This window comes from Falco biarmicus, chromosome W (genome assembly GCF_023638135.1).
Source record: "Falco biarmicus isolate bFalBia1 chromosome W, bFalBia1.pri, whole genome shotgun sequence".
NCBI lineage: Eukaryota > Metazoa > Chordata > Aves > Falconiformes > Falconidae > Falco > Falco biarmicus.
The window spans coordinates 17765020-17788972 of NC_079310.1; the positions used below are offsets into that span (position 1 = coordinate 17765020).

Below are 23953 nucleotides of genomic sequence, written 5' to 3' on the forward strand. Positions count from 1 at the left end.
AGTAGCTAGTATGGGGCTATGTTTTGGATTTGTGATGAAATACAGTGTTGATAATGCAGAGATGTTTTTGTTATTGTTGAGCAGTGCTTACACAGAGTCAAGGCCTTTTCTGCTCCTCACTCCACCCCACCAGCAAGTAGGCTGGAGGTGCACAAGAAGTTGGGAGGGGATGCAGTAGGGACAGCTGACCCCAACTGACCAAAGGGATATCACATACCATATGACATCATGCTCAGCAATATAAAGCTGGGGGAAGAAGAAGGGGGGATGTTCTGAGTCATGGCATTTGTCTTCCCGAGTAACCATTATGCGTGATGGAGCCCTGCTTTCCTGGGGATGGCCGAACACCTGGCTGCCCATGGGAGGTAGTGAATGAATTCCTTGTTTTGCTTGTGTGTGTGGCTTTTGCTGTACCTATTAGACTGTCTTTAGCTCAGTCCATGAATTTTCTCACTTCTACCCTTCTGATTCTATACCCCATCCCACTGTGAGGGGAGTGAGGAATCAGCTGCGTGGTGCTTAGTTGCCAGCTGGGGTTAAGCCATGACAGCATGGCTCTTTGGTGAGTGGAAGCAAACTTCTGCCTTGGGCTCTTGCTGTTTCTAGTGTATGAGACTTCTGAGTGTTGGCACATAACAAAAGCATTAGGTGTTTATTTGAGTCCAATTCCGTTAATATCTGTCTGGCGCTCAGAGTTAAAATGTGTTATCTTTACAGTAAGTATCAACTGAACTGATCCATTCATTATCCTGGATCATTATTAACACCTGCGTTTAGGCAGAACATCCTGCTGGTTAACTAGCACCCATGAGTCAGACTCAATTACAAATTTTTTTTTGTCATGAGCCACAAATACATTTAAGATCTACTTCAGTGCTACAAGGTATTTCATGTTAGAGCTAATATGTTGATCACAATCCAATTATTTCACAGTAACAGTATTTTCACTAGCGACACCACAACAGCAAAACAAAGGCTAAAGTTAGACTTAAATATTAAATAGCTTTTTAATGGCCACACCTTGTTAAAATACTTATGCTGAATATTGCCCATGACTACCTTTATAGATTTTAGAGTTGTTAATATAAGTAATAGAGAACTTAAAAAATATAAAAGGGCATTACTTAATAATTAAAAAAATACTTATTTGTAATTAAAGTTTTGACAAAAGTATTGTGACCTTTTATAGTGCATATAATGAAAATATTGAAGAATTAGTCTGTAATTTTACAGTACTGAAATGGAAGATTAAAAATAATTTATTTCTTTTATATTTAGATTGTGGAAGTGTCCATGTTTTCTTAAAGAGTACAATATGGTTAGTGTTAATTCTAAAAGCTTGACAACATCCCTTTGTTAGGTAAGCTACCGCGACAAGTTTCCATGTACAGAACTTGCAATCAAAGGGAGAGAGCAGTAAGAATAAAAAAATTCAGTAGTTATGTGTGGAAAAAAAAATACTACAAAGTTATGTCAATATAAAAAAATAAAATTCTGTTACTGTATCAATTACTGCACTGCAGCACTTATGTACACCCCCCCATTTTGGTTCCAGAGCTACAGGGGTGACTGCTTTTTCTACTTCTCCCTACTTTAAAAATACCTATCTTAGCACAAAATGTGGCTTTTTGTACAATGAAGAAAATACCATGAATGGTGAAAACAAAAAGGTGAGAAAATATTTGTCTTTATAAAAATTCCAGTGGTGAAACAGCAAAAAGGCATTTCCCATGGGAACAATTACTAACTAGATTCTGAGGAGTAGATTAATTAATTCATTCAGTTTAATGTTTTTTCTGTACATGAGTGTATTTTGGAATAATGTTACTATCCCTCACAAATCTAATAATGCATTAGAATTCTGCAAGCTAGTTTCATCAAAAGTCTCCTATCAATAAATTAAACTTGTAAAAGAAAATAAACATAAGAGAAAGTTTTACTTATTGAGGAACACCTGTTTTAGATAAACACATTTGAAAACATAGCAGGGTTTAATATTCCCCTAAAAAGTTTAGTAGTTTTAGATTTTCTGTTTGCAAATCTGCTGCTTTTGTTACTCTCTAGGAAGGCAGACTGCTTATGAAAGGCTTATGGTAAAGCAGTTGAAGCAAATGCTTCTGAAAGCTTTCAATAGCATTTTTTCAATTTACAAAATGTGAAATCATCTTTCAATTAGTAAAACAAAATAGGCTAATATACAAATGTTTTTTTAAAAAAATTCATTTGTGAAGGAATGTAACTTAATTACCCAGATTCATACCCATTCACTCTTCAGATAGTGGTAGCTATCTCCTTTTGACACAAGGCCTCTCTATATTAACCCAGAGAAATGCATGCATGGCCAGATAGCCCAGGCAGAATAGTCATTCAGTTTTCCCAAAATTTAAACTATCATAAATTACCATTTGGACAGCATTAGAAATAAATTGAAGCATACAAGGAATAAACTATAGTTTCTTTTTATATCAAAATGTACTCTTGAAAATGTGTTTGACACAGTGCTAAATCATATAGTTAATACTAAATATTGCAGGATACAATAAAACCCTGGAGTTAACTTGTGTTTACACCCTTTAAGGGATAAAAATAAAAAGATACCAATTATTCAGAAGTCAGCCTATACAAACTGTATAAACAATATTTTATGTCTTGTTTTGAAAACCACTAATATAGTAAATTTTACATAAAAGACTGAAGAATAATATAAATGGATTTAAACAGATCTTTACAATAAGAAATTCAAATGGAAACAGACAAGTAACAAAGTAGTAAAAAAATTTATTGCAGTATTCATTCCACCAGATTTGCTGGGGATCCCTTTTCTCATGTATTATTTTAGGGGTGACCCAATACATCAAAATCTACATTTACAAAAACTGCTCCTGCAAATAGGTCATAGATACTGCATGCTTTTTTCCTTCAACAGAATAAATTATATATCCAGGAGATTCTGCCATTTTACAGCCTGGAAAAACAATGCTTCCCTGGAAACTGGGCTAAGCTAAAGAAAGCCATCCGCTGCTAGGTTAAACTCCAAGAACACTTTATTAAGAACATTAACAGACTAATTTTCAACATTCACTTATTTTTTTAAACAGAAAGGTTTTTTTTTTTCCAAGATATAAACATTTTTTTGTTAAACTATAATACAGTGGGAGTAAAAATGAACTGAGAAGTTTCTGCTGCACAACAGCGAAGGAAGCTCCCACAGAAGTGTTTACCAAACATTTCCTTCTTTTTTCCTGCATCCCAGGTTCCATTCTTACTCTTCATTTAACTGATTTGTTTTTTGTGTGTGTGTGGTTTTTTTTTTTCCCCCATAAAGTTGATATTTCAAGTTTTCCTGTTATTTCAATTCCTGTAAATTTGGCTGCATGTACAAATTCATTAGCTGGAAGTTCCATCCTTGGCAGCATACAGCAATCGTAAAGTCTGTACAACTTTATTAGTCAGCTTATTAGCACTTGTTAGAGCAATTTTTTTGTATATTATGTCTGACTCTTTAATAGTGTCTACCCAAGGCACCAGTTTGCGGCCATCACGGCGCTTAGCCTCAGTCCAGGAGCCACTGTAGGAGCCTGCCATCCACTGAACACTGAAGCCATTGCTGGTTTTCTGTACTACTCTTGCAATTTGTGGTCGGTCTTTGTACTTTGGACAGCAAATAGCGATGACATCCATGACATCAACACTTTCATTCATCTGTGCTGCCAACTCCGTAGAGTCTGAATTTCGTTTTGACCTTCTCAATGACTAAAACATTGGGGGGGAAAAAAGACCAAGTGTTACACAAAAGAACTTTAGTGAAATTATTGCTTTTATTGCTTTTAATCCCTTGACGCCGGGAGTTGGGATTTCCCAGCACACATTCCATTGCCGGCAATGAGACGCACCGCCAGCGCCAAGGGGTTAACATATCCTTGTAAAACCACATACTCTTAATTTGTACCCGTGTCTTTATCTCTTATTGATATATAAAATTATATATACACATAAATCAAAGCTACATAAAAACTTGGCAACAATAAGAAGGATAACACATAGTACATTCCAAAGGAAAATTAATAAATTTTTATAGGGGATAAATCTCATTTTCTAGTTTGGTTGGTTTTTATTGTCTTTTCTGTTAAACTTTCTACAAAAGTTGTATAAATGGTTAAGTAGAGAATCTCTATCTACAAAATGCTTTCTTCCATGTAGATTACATTACTTGGTGTACATTTAATATAATAGACTGACATTTATAAGCACAAAAATAATTTTACGTAATACGCTGCGAAATACGTTGACTCCTCCTCCGCCTCACCCCTGAAGTGCCTCCTCCTCTATCCTCCCCATCACTTTCATCATCCTCTGTCTCAGCTGCATTGTTTTTAGGGCTGCCTCCTCCAAGCAGCGAGGTAATTGCTTTGTTCCGAGCATTTGTGCTAGCTGACACCTCTCCCTCTTCTTCCTCTTCATCAGGATCCAAATGTTCCATAAGGAGCTTGAACTATTAAAAAACCCAAAACACAGATCAGTCCACATTCTAAGTTTTAAAATAGGTATTCATATCACACTACATTAAATAACAAATGAAAAGATAAAGAAACAGAGTAAACCAAATGGCAGACAACTTACAAACTTCAACAGCTTGGGTTCTGTTCTACAAACTTTTTTAACTTTCATTTTCTAGTAGATATGCAAGAGGTTTCTTCCTGTGTTTCCAAAATTGCTCTAGTTAATATTTTAAAGAATTAGGGGGAGGAGAAATGTAAATACACTAGATCTGGTCTCTGTTCCTATGAGGGAAACAGGGATAAAGTGAACAAGTTACACAGTAGAGGTATACAAGATGGATACCAGAAATTAGAAGATACTCTGTAAAAAGCCAAAACCAGGACAAAGATTAATATCCTTTAGTTGAAATTCATTTTTATTGTATTTAAATTTATTAGAAGTCTTTGAAAGATAATCCTGCTAAACATCCTGAAAGGAAACTGAGTTTTCAGTATACCACATAAGATTACCAGGAACTTAACATTTTTAAATGTTCATCCAATACATCAGCATCTACTTTCAGTTTATAGTGTGTTACCTAGTTTGAAAGGATTTCAGATTTTCTGCAGCGCAACTTTACTCACATCTAAGTACTGTTTTACTATACTCCTCTTTACTTCTTCAGTGATCTTGGAATTAGCCATATCGCTCTGCAGAAAATCCAGAGTTTGTTTTGGATGGAAATGAACTCCTGTCTTCCTGTTTATCGCTTTATCATAAACTTTTGCAGATTCAGATGGAGAATATTTCTGAATTTTACTGTTTAAAAAAAACAGAAGAGAAGAGCTTTTAAGGAAAGTCCAAAGCAATTTCAAGGAAAAACTTTTAAAATCTTCAGTCTAAGTAGTTATATTTTAAGCATTCTGTATACAATGGACATCCTGGTAAGAAATAAAATCATTGCTTTTTCTAAGCCAAAGTTTCATTACATTCAACCTATTACATGTTTTTTCTCTTATACAATTCTATTGCTTAAACAACTATTAACAATCAACTTTAAAAAAACCCCACACAACAACTTCCAAACAACTGTCTAGATAACATGATGGCCTATTATCTAAATATCCTTACCTATCAGAGAATCCACAGAGGTTCTTTAAATGCTGTTTCAGCATCAAAAGTAATAATATGCCTTGGGAGACATTTGCAAATTCAATTAAAGGAGCTGAATTTTCTGGTAAACATTTCATCACAGAATTTATATCATTTTCTTCATCAGAATCTGAATCAGAGTCTACTCGTTTCCGTAACCTCCGAGGCTTAGAAGCTTCCTCCTCAATTTCGCTCTCGCTACCACTGTTACTGTCACTCTCGGTCTCCTCATCTGATGAAGGCTTTCTTTCCTTTTTTTTGTTTTTCACCATAGACTGTGAGACAGAGAAGTTAACACATATTCCAAAATTATGGTAAGTACCATCATGTACATTTCTAAAAAAAATCTTTCCAAAAATCATTATTGGCTTAAATTCAGTAGAATTTCCTGATCAATGTTATTAATTTGTAACTTGATATTGAAAGATTAAAATTATTTATGGCAAAAAGATGCTGAATTATAATCCAAGGCCCCCGAAAAAGTGATCCAAAGTCCACATTTTTTTGCAAGGTGGTTAAAGAAGGAACTGAAGCAGTAAGTACTCCACTGGCATGTTATTCTTAAAAGCACTGCTCAAGTTTGTTAGCAGAGACAGTAAAATGCAGTAGAAGGCCAAATACAATGAAACAGGAAGACAATTCCATTTTTGTTTCACCTGAATATAATTTTTTCATGTTACATATATTTCCATAAATACTTTGGTACAGACTAGTCCAAGCTGGTTTTAATCCTTGTCTCTGTTAAAATTCTATGACACTAATTGCACTGCTGACCAGAGAAACCCCCAAGTCATTATATACAGTATTACTAATAATCAGTTCTACTACTTATAAAGCTACAGAATTTCACACTTGTGTTATTACTGCACATAGTATGATTCCTCATAACACAGAACTTAAGATGTCCCAAATAGGATCTCATCCTCTATGTGCTGATGCTACACACTAGTCCCCCATCTGAATAACATGCTGTTTCTTTCTAGCAGATTAAAAACCTACTTTAGTAGGATGAGAATTCAAAGCAGTGTACTTTTCAGGTATCAACTCTGACTTGTACTTACTAGTCAGTCAGATTGGAAATTCTAGAAATGGATTTGTTTCCCAACAGTTTAGACCTTCTACTGTTAAAGTTGTCCAGGAAACAAAGACATTGAAGTCTTTAAGAAACAGAGGCCTTTTTCTTACAGGGTTGTGTACTGCCATAACAACAGATACTATACTGTTATTTGGGTTCTTATATGCTACATTAAGACATATTGCACACTTTTCTTGCAATAAACAACGCATATAAAATCTCCCAGATGACACATGTGCAACTGTCATCAGCTATTTGACAACAAAAGAAACAGCAAACTAGATTATTAAAATTAAACAATCAAACACAATAAACCAATATTTCACTATAATTCTGGGTTCATGTACTTCCCAGATGCATGCAATTAATATTAATTCCAATTAATTTGTCATTCTTTTTTAATAACATAAGCAGCAATGTAAGAAAAGTTTTTAATTAGTGTCTACCAGGTGCAGGCCAGAACAGAAAAGGTTGCTTGTTTTTTAACTACTGGTTACAAAGTAACACTACTGGTCCATATCATAATAATGGTACTGTATTAACTGAAAAATTGACCAAATTATAGAGAAGATATGTTGCTGCCATAATAAATATACTAAAATATAAATATACATACCTCTTTAAATGACTGTAGTAGGTTGCTACCAGAAACTGATAGTGTGATGTCTATATGATGCATTATAAACAGCGGCTCTTCCTGCGTTTGATAAGGAAAACAGGCTAGATTGTCTGCTATGTACAAGAGCATATTCACCTCTGTTTTCTGGAAGTTAAAAAAAAACCCAAAACTACATGTAAATATACATACAAATATCTTAGATTTATACACTTATCCCGTGTTCCTAACAGTCTAGAGCAAAAACATGATCACAAATTTTATTCTACATACCTCCCCAAACCTGCTCTAAACAACATGTATATATGCAAAATTTAGTCATACCTGAAGATACTTTTGCATTATTCTGTACCTTTCTGTACTCAGTTTGGATTGATTGGAAATAATGTAACAAATGCATTCTATTATATAGGTACAAAGCAAACCAAAGTACCTTAAGGAAATAAAGCTTTCAATAATTATGTCATAAAAATACACCGTAAAAGGAGAATTTAAACTTGTAATGCTGTATTTTATTTTTAAGTGAAGGAAAGTGATGCTTACTGCAGTATCATCAAAGAGGTTGAGTAAAGAAATTAGAAACGCTCGTCTGTGTTGACGGTTCCCTCGGATCATGGAGTATAGGTGTGAACACAATGCATTGGATGATTCATCATGTCTAAAACCTCTTACAGGATCCTTTGGGCAAGTATTGATTGCCTGTTGTACCTGATAAGACATCTTCATACCAGCCACTGCTTTCATCTGAAATAGAAAAGTATTTATTTAAACCATTGCTTTTAAACAGTAAAGCTGAAAGTGGAAAATTAAACAAATGCCTGTCAAAAGAAACTGTCAGCTCATGTTTTAGCTTACTTCCTTTTAAGTGGATGCTCATCTGAGGTTTAACTTTCAAACATGCACTGAGGTGGCACTACTACCTTTTGAGTTGGCAAACAAAGACAGAATTTGTGGCAAAGAGCAAAATGTCTTTCACCATAAATTCTGTTAGAACATATAGCTAATCTGTTTACCCACTGCAGCCAGGTATTCCAATTTAAACGATTTTCAAGAATACTGAAATGTTTTCATACACGAACAAAATATTTTACCAAATGTGTATGCTTGATGTCACTTGTGAAACCAACAACTGAGTCCATTAGTACAATAGGACTAAAAAACAGAAAGTGAGGGGTTTTTGCATATATTCTGTAATTTCCAGCTGATTTTACTTACGTCAAGGCTTCTGCTCTAGTTTCAGAACAAACAATCTCTAGCTAGGCTGCATATCCAACTCTCCTCATACCACCTCTGCTTCTGTTCAGTGTAGTTGTCTATTCATCTATACATTGTCCTAAATCCCATCTGCCTACCATAGCAAATTTCATATGCTAGCCTTCACCTACTGGATTAGGTATCTGTTTGGGTTCCACGAACAGTGCAGTGCTCCAATTTCAGTTGAATACAATCAGATTTAGGAAGTCCCACAATGTAGTACACATACTCAACCAAGACTGGGACCTGAAATAAGGAGAGGGTGCTGTAGCTCAATTTCAGATCTTAAGCAGAACTAATGGCACTGTGCCACAAACTCTACAAGTCTTCACTGTGCCCTCAGATTTTTCCTTTCAGCAAGATCCCTCAGTTCTTAACACCTTTCTATGCTTCTGCTTAGATTACAATTTATAAAACCTTGATGCCTTAATATTCTAATACATATACACCAAGGACCTCTACTTTTACAAGCTGTTCTTCTTCCCTAGTCTACTGACACAGGAAAATCATTGCTAAACATTATGAAACAGCTGTCCTTACCTCTTACCAAATAAATGCTCTTGTATACTATTCAGTGAACACAACACTACTGTGAATTAAAAATTAAAGGAATTTTTAGACTGGAAGAGATGCTTCAAATTATTATATACTTTCTATTTCTAAGAAGCAAAATCTCCAAACAGGGGAAAGAGTTGGGATCTTCATTACAGCTACTTATTGTTTATTTGTGTGCTGTTTTTTGGCTGGGATAGAGTTAGTTTTCTTCACAGTAGCTAGTATGGGGCTATGTTTTGGATTTGTGCTGAAAACAGTGTTGATAATGCAGAGATGTTTTAGTTATTGCTGAGCAGTGCTTACACAGAGTCAAGGCCTTTTCTGCTCCTCACCCCACTCCACCAGCAAGTAGGCTGGGGGTGCACAAGAAGTTGGGAGGGGGCACAGCTGGGAGAGCTGACCCCAGCTGACCAAAGGGATCACATACCATATGACATCATGCTCTGCAATATAAAACTGGGGGAAGAAGGAAGGCATGTTCAGAGTGATGGCGTTTGTCTTCCCGAGTAACCGTTATGCATGATGGAGCCCTGCTTTCCTGGAGATGGCTGAACACCTGCCTGCCCATGGGAAGTGGTGAATGAATCCCTTGTTTTGCTTTGCTTGCGTGCACAGCTCTTGTTGTACCTATTAAACTGTCTTTCTCTCAACCCATGAGTTTTCTCACTTTTACCCTTCTGATTCTCTCCCTCATCACACCAGGGCAGGGAGTGAACAAGTGGCTGTGTGGTGCTTAGTTGCTGACTGGGGTTAAACCATGAGAATTTGTTACTTTACATTCCTTTTCTGCAGCTGAGGTCTATTGAAGCGTTAAGTCACCCAAGAACATAACAGTATTTTGTAAAAGCATAAATTAGAATTACTTACGTGAATGAACCCAGCATATTTTTTGTCTATTTCCACCAACTGCTGGTCAGCTTTGTTTCGCATAGAGGGTTCTGGATCTGTGCCCATAGCAATTAAGTATGGCACACACTTGAAAAACAAATGAAATGATTATTCATTGTACTTCCTCTTTCTCACTCTTTGTTCTTCTATTACACTGTTCTTGTTATGTTCTGACTACTGCAGAAACTAGAATAGGAAGCTATATGCAACTTACTACCTGACTACTTTTTTGCAAGCAAACAGTACAAAAATACACAACAGACCAGCACTACAAACGATAGAAGTTGTATGAGGTTTCAGGTAGTATTTCCATTTCTCTAAAACTGTAAAATCAATTCACACTACAATGAAATACCATTAAAAAAAGAAAACACCACTTATGACTGAACATGCACAATGGCTGTGGTATAAACAAATAATTACAAAACTATTATGCAAGCAAAGAATAATGGAGATAACTGAAGTTCTGACATTGACTCTGAATTCCATAGTGTTTGGAGGACATGGGGATTGAGGCGGAGGCAGGCTGACACAGTTTTCAGGATGAAGAATCAAAGAAAATAGCTTGCCATACACCTGAAATTTATAAGTATAACAGAAATATGCTCCAATGTACATTTTTAAGTGCTCTTTAGGCACTGGCTGGGCTTTTACATCTTGATCTAAAGACAAGAAAATACAGCATTTGGAATCTCACTGGGTAAACAACATAAAATAGATTTCAAAATATGCTTTCTGTAAAGGCCCCTTGCTACAATATGAAATTACTATAACACAGCTGAAAGATAAAACTAGAAATGTATCTAGCAAGCATAAAAACCTCCGAAAACCTGAATAACAAAACCTTCCATCATAAAAGCCCACCATACCTGAACAGGATGGATGAGACCTTGGTTTAACGTCAGTGCAATGACATTTAGAGCAAAGTGGCGTACACTGGACTGAGTATGAAAGAAAGCCTCAAGGACCTGTTTGAGATATAGCTGCATGATGGAACTACTCATCCCTGAGGAAATATCACCCATTTCTTTTAGGTCTTCCTGCTTTGCTACTTTTTTCCCTGTAAAAAGGACAACAGCAATAGCACACTCAGCACAGTATAATCATTTACTTTGCCATTACTTGATGTGCACTCATCTTTAAGCTTATACAATACATACACATTCCAGTTGTCTTTAGAATGGGTTTATGATCTCATGAAACAGAGCAGTGATAGCAAATAGACTTCAAAAAACTAGAGACACTACTTTAAAGTCCTGTTCCTCAATAAAGATTTTAATTTTTAAAATATTTCTTATTTTGTATCTGCAAATTAACCTTACAGAAAATTTTGATAAAAACTATTACTACCATCATTACAGCAATTAGGCATTCTGGATTGCTTTCAGGATTTATACACCTTGAAAGTAAATAATAAGCTAAATTTCTCAATATACGTATGTACATAATGAATTTTTGAAAATTATTCTAGAGATACTTTGTGTACAATATTATTGATAACAATCTTATAGTGACTCAGTTCATGTATATAGTAACCGTATGCAAGAAAGTTAGGTTTTGCATGCCTCTAGCACAGAAGAACTCAACACTTACAGTCTCTGTCTGCCTGCTGCATACGTGTATCCTCCTCCTGCAAGTAGGTCTGGAGGTTTTTTAACACCTGGATTTTTAAGTTTACTGAACAGTTCTTATCTGAAAGAATGCTGTTGTACAGAGTCTTCACTTCCTGTTCAAACATTAAACTTGGGTGTTGTATAAATGCAAATCCTAAGGATGAAAAAATAGGAAGCATTCCACATTATTATCTAGAAATTGTATTTCTGCTTTTTAAGTCTTTCTTCAAAATAGAGGTATGAAGTTTATCTCCTCCCAACAGCATAGCTTTTCCTACTACAAGCAGTATTGCTTTTTCGTATGGACATTCTAAGCTTGTAAGGAGGGCTTATATAGCCACAACAGTTTTATTAGCTACGACAGTTCTATTAGCTATGACTCTGATAAAGATGGGGTGCCGACCCAGGGCAGTTGCACTAAGAAGAATTACACAGGTCTGGAGTTATGTCCAGTGTAATGGTCTGCATCTGAATGACTAGGAGATCTCCCAAAAGCAAGGGAGGAACATTGCTAAAAATTACCTATTGCTTTTCTAATACATTTTGAGAAAAACATTCTGTTCAAACTGTGAAGAGTTATTCATATGGAGGCAGAGCAAATGAGGAAAAATTGATAAATACCATGAGTATTAAAAAAATAAAATCTTAAAAGAAAAAAACACATAGTGAACACAGTAAAACAAAATTTATACCTCTTGCTGTCATTATTTATATACCTATTAAGATCTTCTCTTGAAAACTATCTGAAGCATTCCCAAGACTACATCTGTTGGAAGATACACACTATAGAACTGCTTTTAGCTGCATCCCTACCCTTGACAAAGAACTGGTTATTCTTAATCAGGGAAGTCTTTGCTTCATAAAAACTTTGATCTAAATTAGTGACAGTATATATAATTTTAGATCACATATGTAGATTTAGAAGCACTGCTGACATTCTTACAGTGTATCATAAAATAAACAGCAATGGGAACACAACTTCCCAATTTAAACTGTGTTTAACTACTTGATTCATTTTTTATTAAGACTGCGAGAAAAGCAGACACTAAGTATTTTTCACAGCCACAGAAAACTAAGATTCTGAATGAACACAGAAAACATAAACATAATAGAAGAATGGGGGAAAACAAAATAAAAGTATGCAAAAGCAATGTATAAAAGTGGCTGAACAAAAGGAAGACTGAATCAGGTTTTTAAAACTGGCTCTGTGCACACAGAAAAGACAACGTAGGTAAAGGCTAAGTCTAGGGCAAGACCTCAGTGTGTTTAAGATCTCATTTCAGTCTCAAAACAGGAATAGGAGAGAAGACAGGGGAGACTGAGGGGAGAGGTGAAAAAAATTAGTGATGCTCCTCTGAAGTATGTATAATTGTACACTCTATACAGGTGTATATTGATGTTTATAACTTGAACACCTCTAAGAAAATCCAACCCATTTCTTAAGGTTAATTTTAAAAATTAAAAGCATTTGCATGTATGTTTAACAATCCATAACTCTTCCCTTCTTTCATTCACTTAAGAGAGTCTAAAGCAGGAGTCCTCAAACTACGGCCCCCCAGGGTCCTCAATCCGGCCCCCGGTATTTACAGAACCCCCCCGCCAGGGGTTGGGGGGGGGGGGAACCAAGCAGCCGTAGATGACTGCCTGCCCCTTCATCCGCGCCGGCCCCCTGGTTAAAAAGTTTGAGGACCCCTGGTCTAAACCCACCAGTATTCTCAAGGAAATTCTTATTTTTTCCATCTCCTGTAAGCAGGGAAGAAATCTTACTTGGCATAAGAATTTGTCATAGGAGATGAAAAAAGGCATCTGCTGTGTTCTTTTAAGGACTGACTTCACATCTTGGGGCTGCCCTCACACCACTTCTCTTCATACCTTTGTTTTCACTCTCTTAAGAGTAAGCACTGAACTTGGGCGAGTAAGTCATTACCTATTAGATACTTATAGGTTTAGCTAAATTTACTAACAAAATTTTGTATCCTCAATCTGCCTTGCAAGTACACATCTAGAAGAGAAGCATAACCATAATTATTAAAGCTTATGGTTAAGCTTAATCCCTCAAGAGCAGTGACACATCCCAAAACAAAGGCTAAAACTGTTGAGTGTCCTTACTGAAAGGACACACTAATAATTACTGATAGGAAAGCACATGCTCTTCACATGATACCTTCACTGTATATACATGTTGAATTACCTTGTTAGTAATTTTCACCTTATTGCTGCACACAAATGTTGTATGTATTTGAAAACTTGGCTCAATTACCAGCCTGTAAGTTAGAACTTTGCACTGCCTACCACATCTCTGTACATCCAGCAGCAACCCTCAAAGTGCAACCACTACTTAGATGAGATTAATATATAACTGAAAATAGTTGTCTGAGGTTTCATTAAAATACAGACATGCTTATGGGCAGAGGAAAAAAAAAATATATATGAAGAATGCCTACTGATAGCCAGCCCTGTTTTCTCCTCTTCCCCCAAACTGATCACAGTTCAGTCTACAATTTAGAAACATTTTTGATAAATGCAACATTCTCAGCATCCATGAGTAAAGTAATTACGCCTATGGTTAGGAAGACAGTCCCTAACCAATGGGCAATATTCTGTAGAGGACAATTAAATTAGAATGGACTACAGTAAGCATTGTGCATCTTGATACAATGCCTAGAAAAACTTCCAGCTAGTCCAGAACACTGTAGCATTGCTCCTGCAACAGAGGCAACTCTAAAGCCATTAATCCCACTCAGCTGTCTGAAATTGTTTCCTCACAGAATATTAAACCAAGATTCAGTCTCTGTCCTTATCATTGGAGTCCTCCCTAGCTTGAGCTGAAGTAGGATATCTAAAAAACCATCTAAACAGCAATGTAAGGAGACAAATTCTTGTCCATAATTAATCCATACAACGCAACTCACATGTATGCGAGACAGCTTTTGACTAAGCCATAACCATGAACTGAACTCTTCCAGAAACCAAGGCCTATCTGCCCAAACAAGAGTCTCTCACATATACAGTTTTGGTCCTTGAGCAGAAGATGAATGTAATACAAACCACTCAATGGTATTTTATGCACTACTGCAAGTCACTGAGATACCACACTAATGCCTTCAGATAAAGAATCTATTTAAAACTGAAATACTACCAAATTCTCAAGCCAAACTGTAATATTTAGACTATGACATCATCTCAGTGCCTCCTGAAATTTCAGAGTATCCTCCAGTTGGTATAAACTGCCAGAATTCCCTTGACTCCTGTAGAATATCTGCCCCTACACTTAAAATTCTCAAAGTTTTTCCAGCATTTTTTCTAGTTATTCTTTAACCATACCCTGTGGACTGAAAAATGAGATTGAGTTACAACATACTTGCATGTGGGAAAAAAAATAACATCTCCATTACTTCGGAAATCTGATGCTTTTTAAGACTTGGTCACACATCAAAAAAGCATTAGCTGTCAAGAGCATCCAATCTGCTGCAGAATTATGCAACTTCAAAGTATCCCTCTGACTACATTTCTATAGCCAGTTCTCAAATAAGACATGCGGTGAACTTTGATTTAAAATCAAACAAACTCCCCTGCCACTACACAAATAAATGAATTCTTGCTGAAATGCATGGATTTTTACTATAGCAGAATAATAATAAAAACTATCAATATTTCTTACCAAGGCCAATAATGGCTTTTGTCTGTACTTCTTCATCTGAATGCTTTGTAAAATACATCAGCAGTTCAAGTACTTTATCCTTAATGTTAACCTGAGGAAATTAAAATTAAAATAACTATTTGAAGATGAAACAGATGTTTTTAATCTCTTATAAAAAGGAGAAAAACCATGTATTTACAAAAAGCTATATTGTACACATTATGAAAAAATACATAGCTTTGAGGGACTAGAAACAGTGTGCTTGCAAATCAAAGTGGATCATTTAATATACATAAGACACGGAGAGTAAATACAAGTTATTTTACCTTACTGTTGCCCTTAAAATCTTCCTGATCAAAATCAAAATGCCGACACAATGCTCCAACAGTGAAAAGTGATCTAAGGAGTGCTGGTTTATTGGCAGTAAGTACTGTACTGTTGGGGTCTTCTTGGTATTGACTTTTTAATTTCAAAAGTGCACCTACAATAAGATAAAAGTTTTGATCACAGTATTTAATCATGGCGCATCCCCAAGACAAGACTCACAACCAAAACTGAAGTGACAATTATTGTCACAGCGCTCTCCAAACTATCAAGCTGCAACAAGGTCTTTTACCATCTCATACCAACACACTCTTCATGCCAGTCCCTCTGCTGTTTTCTCCTCACCTCCTCCAAAGCACATGCCCTCTCTCCTCTTGCCTCTTCTTCAGCTGCTCTCTCTTCATTGGCTCTCAACCACTTAACAGAACCAGCCACAGCTGCACCTTATCTACATCGGCCAACCCACCGCCCCTGAAGCCAGCCCACAGTTGTATATTATCAATGCTAATTAACCCAGCTTCATTCCTCTACAAATTATATGTTGTGATTTTACTTACCATAGTATCTATTAAAACAGGCCCACACAAATTTATAGTTCTGGGTGACCTTGTTCACAACAGCCCCAAGACAGCTCACACAATGCTGAACAACCTAGGATCAAGAAAGAACAAATGAGTTCTATATTTAGAAGCTAAACCAGATTTTTGTTAAGTTATGTAGGAAAAAGCTATGTAGAACCAAAACTAAAGACCTAAAAGATGTAATGTCCATCTCCTAGACTGCTCTGAAAACCTGCCCAAACTTATACTTGTTAAAATATAACACCACATACAAACACCAGTAAACCAAAAGAACATTGATTTTTCATGGCTCAAAAGTTATTTTCATAATGAAGACAGACTTTCTTTAAGTCTAAACCGTGTATTTCATAATGTGAAATGGAATCAACTGAATAGCAGCAATTAAAAGCTTACCGTCATGCCATATTTGATGATAAGTTTCATGAGGTCTTCCTCAATAGTAGCAAGAAAGGTCTCACTTGGGTGCTCCATTAATGGAACTACAAGTTCTAATATTTTTGCAACATTGCAGATTACCATGAAATCATTCTGGGTCTGAAACAACAGTATTTATAGCACTTAACATTCCTGTCTGTGTTACCTATAAGCCAAGTATTATTATTATTATTCTTATGTAATTATATGTATTAACATTACATAATTAATATTAATACAATACAATTACATAATATTATACAATTATGTATGTTATGTAAGATATTTGGCAAAGATTTAAAAGAATATTTATGTAGTTTACATCTGCTTTTAAATTACATATTATTTTGAAAGCAAGTTCTTGTTCTCTACAGAACTTATAGAAAAAAAATAATCGGTAGAAGCAGAACTTCACCTCCCATCAAGGCTATTGCAGACCTGAAAACTTTTGGTCCTTATAATTTTTTTGAGTCCTACAACAATTCAAAAGGAACTCTTCCTGACACAAGGTGGTGCATCTCACCCCCTCCCCTGGGCCGCTATAGGATCTCAGGAATCCCCAATAGGCCTTAGCCTCTGCATAATGAGTTGGATGGATAAGCATCCCTTGATCATACTAGCAACTTTTTGCCTGGCTGAGGTGGAAAATGGCACTGACTGTATCAGAAACAATTCCTATCTGAATCATAACATCCCCTAACAAGTCTGGGAACATTCCTTATCTGAATCCAAGTGGTATGGTACCACTGTCACTGGAATTTTGAAAAATCCCAGGAATTACTGACTTGGATTGTGGCCAGGACAGAAAATTACTGTTGACTAAAGCCAATCATCTCTGAACCTATAAACAGTGGTCTTAGCGAGGCCCTTCTGAGCTCTCCTGGACCACAGTGGGCTGCAAACAGCATCTCCCTCTGAGTGGGACACCTCTCAGAGTTTGTAAACTCCAAGTTTGCAAAGTTAGGAGGACCACTGCCGAAAACTAACAACAGAGCCTGGGCTGATACCCCCACTCCTCGAGGCTCAACCCTTCACCCGCTGAGAAATGCAAAGGCATTCAATGTGAATATTTCACTGAACTCAAGGGGAACTTTTAATGGGTATACCTTTGTACATTTTTTTATATATATGTGTATATATATACACACACACATCTATTCCTTTGTGCATGTGTGTGTGAATTGATTTAGGTACCTCATAACAAGTATTGCCATTACAAATCCATAGTTAAAGCCACTTTTGTAATTTAAGCAAATCCTATTGATTCACTTTGTAAATGTTAAAAATAGTCAAAGGTTAAGTGCTGCTAGAATCTTATGATTGAACTTAAATTGTGAATAAACCTTAGACATCCTTTAGATATAAACCGTTGTCCAAGTCTGAGACTAGGACTGGATCTAGCCAAACCTAAGCTCTATCAAGGGTACACTTTGAATCTCGTGACTCAACAGGAGGGTCTCTCCTACCCTTTTACATCTTTAGTCTCCATGTAAAGCATTCCAGCTTAATTTTAATTTGATTCTTCTTTGTGTGATTTATCTCTGTAGTAAGTAGTAGAGTGAACCTTGTCACTGAACTTTGTGAAGTCTCACTCCCACAAATTCCTATTAAAACTATTTCACTAATAACTTTGATAATGATTCTTTAAGTGACCTAAACCATTCATAACACGTGCATGCTAGAGAACACACAACACCTGGCAACATGTATTGGCAACAAATGAAGTTGTGCTATGGCTGAATGTGGCTTAAACAAAATAAATAGTAATGTGGATGAATACAGAATTTACAATTAAAATGATTACTGATTTGCATTATCATGACTGTATATGTATTGTAAATGAAGAAGCTATGGAAAACATTTATATATTAAATATACATCTTGCTAGAAATTGACTTTTTTGACAAATCAAGCTCACTAATCACAATAGGATAATTCCCAAATGTTACTATCAAGCTATTTAACATATTTGAGCTGACAGTGGTAATTGTACAATTCATCTCTTAACTGTATAAGTACAAAACTTACGTAATGCACTAAAGAGATGTTGCAGCAAGTAAATAATTAGATAACCCTTTCCTATACTGTTTGATCAGAAGCAGCTCTAAAAGTCTGTTCTAGATGTGCCTAGAGAATGCTCCAGGGCTGAACCTGTAAAGTGCTAGGCTATACCTACAAGCTAAACCAATAACAAGTATTCTCAAGCCTGCCTTTCCCTGAGCATCTGACCTGATGTAACGGATTGCTGCCACCCACACAGCCAAGCTCTTCCTTGAGCCATGGCTGCATGATCCTGCCCTGCTCCTTCTGCTAGATCAGGGGTTCATCACAACCTTCACTGAGCCAACTGTGTTAATAGAAATGGCAGAAAGTGATGCAATATTTCAGAGGAGGGGGGGCGTTTTATCAGAGCAGGGGGTTAAGCATTATAGCTCTCTACCATTTTTGTGAGCTAAACTGTCTTACAGGGGAATACAAAAACACCAAAGCTAGGGAAGGGAGAGGTGAAATGCTGGAGAAGATAGAGCAGGATATTTTCCTTCTGATATATTTGCTATATGTTAGATCACTCTATCTTATGGAACCATACATTTAGTCTTAAGATTCATGTTAAATCTTAACTACTTTTAAGACTGTGACTATAAACCAAAACAATTTTAAGAAATTCTTTCATAACAGGTGAAAAACTAGGCTTTAGTCCTCAAGGGAAAGAGGCAGAACAGGTTTCAGTTTCATTTGACTGTAAAATGTGGAGGTAGAGGGTGAGGAACAGCATCTTAGAAGCTACAGAGCTCATCAAAAGAACCTAATATCTTCAGAAGATATGATGCTCAGGAAATAGAAACACAATTTTTATTTCTCTTTTCCTACCTTCATTTTCATCAAGCATATAAGAGAGCCAATTATTTCCTATCTTAATTATCGGGGGGGAGGGGAGGGGGAAGACTGATTTTCTAATTTTCTCTACTTACACTACATTTAGTAGTCAGGTATGGCTGCATGGTCATGGCATGTTTGACCATTAGCTGGGGCCTGATTTTGCTGAATAAGAACAAAGTGGTTATGCAAGCAACCAATCGACCAGAATTCACACCTTTGTTGTCAGAATCTGCAAAAAAATTAGAAAATACACAAAGTAATGTTTGAGCAATGAAAACATATGACCAAAACATCACATGAATATATCTTTCATAACTTATATTTCAAGACCAATACAGAATATTCTTATTAGATTAGATGCGATCACATACAAATGTTAACACATTACGTTCTCAAAATATGTGATATAAGAAGCATAGATGCTTCAAAGACATCACTAGTTTTTAAGCTACTTACTGTACACAGAAGAGTGGCCCAGCTAATGATTCTTATTACAACTGTAGAACGTATTAATGCAAATAAAGCTTGCCATGTTTGTTTTGGTTTTAGTGATCTAAAAGTTTGAACAATTTATTTTAAAAGTAGTTCTGTTATTGTGGTTAGCTAGGGAAAATTAGGGAAGCTTTATTATTGTACAGTGCTTAAAAGTTCACAATGAACTTAAATGCAAAAATTCATTACCATCAATTTCATAATAGGAATTCTGTAACAGTCACTTTTCACAATAGTAATTTGAACCACAACTGTTACAGTATCACATAAAATTCAAAGGAGCTACTGGGTTGTAAACAATATTACCTGATAAAGATTCCTCATATTTAAGAATGTGCTCAACTAAATTATCAACAAGTTGGGTACAGGCTTTCTTCACAGGTTTATATGAGGCATCCTCTTCTGACTTCAACAGCTATAGCAGATGAAACAGAAAATGATTTAGTATTAAGAGTGCATTCATTTATATTGGATACATGCTGGTTTTATAACAATTACTACAGATACACAAGGAATTTGCACTACAAAAGCAATTAACTTCTCCATAAAAGTTACGTGGTAAAGAAAAATTAAGGGAAGCAAAAAAAAATATAAAATCAAACCAAAATGCAAGATAAGTAAAGAAAAAATAACTGCAACAAAAAGACAAAAGAGAACAGAACAGTTCTACTGATTTTTGCATTGGGATGAAAGCTAACTTTGTGCTTAATGAAATAATGCAGAAAACAATAATGTAGTCATACTTGCCAGCAGTAACTAATAGGAGTTAGAAGGCTTTTTAAAACGCTTAGAAAAAAACAAAAAAAAGCAAATTCAAAAGGAACATTGTTTTTGACACTAAGCAAAAATATAAAACTAAGATGAAACATAGTTCTATGAACATTTCAATCAGTTCATTTAATTGAACCCATACTATAGCTTTTACTTCAGTGCAGGCATTGAGGCACTTTGGTTTACTTGGCTACCTATTTTCATGGCACTCTAGGCTAAAGTAAAATCTTTGGAGACCTCCAATTCCCCCATGCATGCTTTTGTTAATTTTTCTTGAAAATTAACAAGTGCATACAAATTGTAGAGGAGAAAAATAACACAGGCTGAGATATAAACAAAGCAAGCTCATTTATTAGAAAAATCAGAGTAAAATATAATGTAGAAGTAAGCTAAACTCTGAAGATTCACTGCTTCTATAAACTGCATAACAAATATATTTGACATGAAAATACACTTATCTACCATTAACACACACCCCCACAATACACTAGAGGCCTCATTTCAGAATTATCTTCGCTGTGGACTTAATGTTATGTCACTCGTTATTGAAGAGACCATGAAATTAAAAATAAAAATCCAAAAACTCTCCCCAAAACAAAAAGTGAATTATTTTTAAAACAGATCATATTGAAAGAAAGAAAGTAATGTTGGAGACAAAGAAAATTACACCAATGAAGATTTAAAAAAAGCTCAAATGTTTAAAGGGTATGAATTGAATTTGTCTACTGTAAAGGGCTGCTCTTATAGTCTCCCTTCAATGTGTTTTAGTACCAAAAGAAATGTTAAAATTCTTACAATTGCGCCATACATTCAAAATTCATTACTTACATTTTGAAGAAGCTGTTCAAACCAATCATACCCTGTATCTCTACAAGCTGCAACCTAAAAGTAGTTTTGGAATAAACTGGTTAAAAAATGCATCTGAAGAAAAATTACTTCAATACAGATGTCATCTTAAAAGATCAGTAAACATGCATAGATATATTTTCATATACATTCAGTACAATATCTTTGGAGATCAGAAACTGTCTTCTGCATTTGAAAAATAGTTCTCACCATTTAAGCAATCCCAGAATTTGTATCCCATACAACACAAGACCTATCCATTTTACTGGAGATTGTTGGCTCTAGCATAAACCAAATTTTGGTTTCATAGAACATTTTGTACTGATTAAAGCACAAATACAAGCCTGACATAAAAAATGAATGTGTGTATATATATGCATATACATGTTTTAATATAAACCAACTAAGTTTTCACTGGTATCGTATGTCAGGAACAGCTCACAGGTGCTCCAAAATAGAATTGGCTGGAGAACTGAGAATTAAGCTGAAGTCAAATCAACTGACTTCTCAGTCTGGAAAAACGCACGCTACACTACCATTTAGTAAAAATATTGAAAAGCATGATGGAGTTTAAACCCATAATTTTAAGTAGCGAAGTCACTACCTTTATTTGATATTTACACCTTGGTATAATTGATATTAAAATACCTTCTCAGCACAGTGGTTTTACACAACACGTTTTCACTATAAACGTATAAGCATTTTATTTTAAACAAGTGGGTTTTTTGAGACACGTTATTTAATTTGCTGCTCCTAAAAAGTAGATAAAATTATGCAGATACTAGTTTACCTTGAGTGAGAACATGACCCCTGTATTTACTAAAACAGTTTATTAATCTTTCAAAATAAATGTTATCAATTGAGGACATAATTTTTTTTTAAGAGACAACCTCTTAATTAGGCTTAACTATATGCTGCTACTAGCATTTCCTGGAAAATGTTAAATATAACAGAAATTTATTGTGTTTTAACTGAACAAGTGTTTTATATAACCTGAATATAACGTGGTCTCAGTTATGACTGCCAGCAGATTAGTGAGCATTTAAAGTTTCCTACAGCCTGTTCCATCAGATGAATAATTCTAGCATATGTTTCCTGACACTGAATAAAGAAAACCACCTGATAATCAAATTACTTGCATATTTTTTGTATTCTAAAAGACTAGGCAATATTTCAAAGATACTAAAAACATAATCAAATTTTACACACAACTTAATTCAAATTTGCTTAACATACCACGTCAGTGATGTTTAGTATTTTCCTGGTCATTGCTTCTTTATCATGGTGTGGAGTTGGAGTAAACCAGAGCTTCTGGAATGTCTCATTTACTAATTTCTGAAGGGGAAAAAAAAATAGCAGAAATACATAAGCTTATCTTGGCACATAAGTATTATTTCTAATACATCCATACAATAGATTTGTTGATGATACGTGCCATTTTGTAAGAAATTATTCAACGTAAGCGAGACTGTTTTAGAGAATGTTATCTGATACAGACTGAAATCTACTATTACAGCAGTTATATTGGCCTCTAAGCCAGCTTCACTAAAATGATCACTGGGAACTGATACTACAGAAAATTGAGTTACCACTTTTGTGCACTAACTTGCATTCCTTGGGAAAACACAGTACTGTGAGAAGCTGACAACCAAACACAAGATTATAAATTCTACAGCAGAATTAACAGCAACTGTAGATTACTTTGGCATTTTCAGAACAGCTGTGACAAGGTGGGAAAAAGAGAGAAGCCAAGTCTCCCTACCCAAGCATAGGAAGCCTGTTCCCTTCCAATGTTTTTGGATGGAGGAAAAGATGGAATAGAATGAAAGTGAACTAATTATTCCTGAATTACTTATAAAGCATATGGTTGTAAGAAGCTTTCCTCATCCATGGAGACATAAGAAAAAAAATAAAATACATTGCAGATACTGCCTCATCTTTCTGAGGTTGTTGGAAAGGTAAGGGAAAGGAGGAAAGCGAACAAAGTCATCCTCCTTTCCTAGCAGCACCTTGGATCCAGCTGTTCATCCATTTCTTGATTAACAGTCTTCTCAGAAAGCCACTTGGCATTAAGGTATCTCAAGTGGTAAAAACATATGCTGCAGCTTTAAAGTTGCAGATTTCAAATCCCACTGAAAGTGTGATACAGGTATATTCTTAATTACCCAGCAATTTTAAAAATTTTTGCCAAATCAAACATACATCAGTGTCAGGTTTATGTTTCAACACATAATCTTAGTTTTATTCCCTTCTGCATATACATTGCACAAAGAGTAGAATATGATCACATAAGCAACATTTTAGGGGGAATAACTGATTAATTAAACATTCAGAATTAATGCAAAATTAGCACAGATGAATACTTTATAATTT

General features: G+C 35.4%; 1 protein-coding gene across 9 annotated transcripts in view; it reads right to left on the reverse strand.

Moving 5' to 3' along the window:
• Nucleotides 1–2443: 2443 nt before the first annotated feature.
• LOC130141959 (nipped-B-like protein) overlaps nt 2444–23953 on the reverse strand; it is a 167648-nt gene continuing 146138 nt past the window's right edge. For 8 of the 9 annotated variants that reach the window (XM_056323291.1, XM_056323293.1, XM_056323289.1 and 5 more), the window contains 17 exons: nt 22817–22915; nt 21563–21616; nt 20270–20378; nt 19564–19700; nt 16571–16711; nt 16154–16247; nt 15599–15753; nt 15294–15384; nt 11613–11786; nt 10889–11079; nt 9999–10106; nt 7866–8066; nt 7323–7469; nt 5611–5906; nt 5124–5298; nt 4307–4492; nt 2444–3753 (listed from right to left, as the gene is read on the reverse strand). In XM_056323291.1, the coding sequence (XP_056179266.1) occupies nt 3388–3753; nt 4307–4492; nt 5124–5298; nt 5611–5906; nt 7323–7469; nt 7866–8066; nt 9999–10106; nt 10889–11079; nt 11613–11786; nt 15294–15384; nt 15599–15753; nt 16154–16247; nt 16571–16711; nt 19564–19700; nt 20270–20378; nt 21563–21616; nt 22817–22915 (2724 nt within the window). In that variant the 3' untranslated portion in view covers nt 2444–3387. Of the gene's footprint in view, nt 3754–4265; nt 4493–5123; nt 5299–5610; nt 5907–7322; nt 7470–7865; nt 8067–9998; nt 10107–10888; nt 11080–11612; nt 11787–15293; nt 15385–15598; nt 15754–16153; nt 16248–16570; nt 16712–19563; nt 19701–20269; nt 20379–21562; nt 21617–22816; nt 22916–23953 lie in introns of all 9 variants that reach the window. The other variant, XM_056323290.1, reaches the window with a different exon arrangement.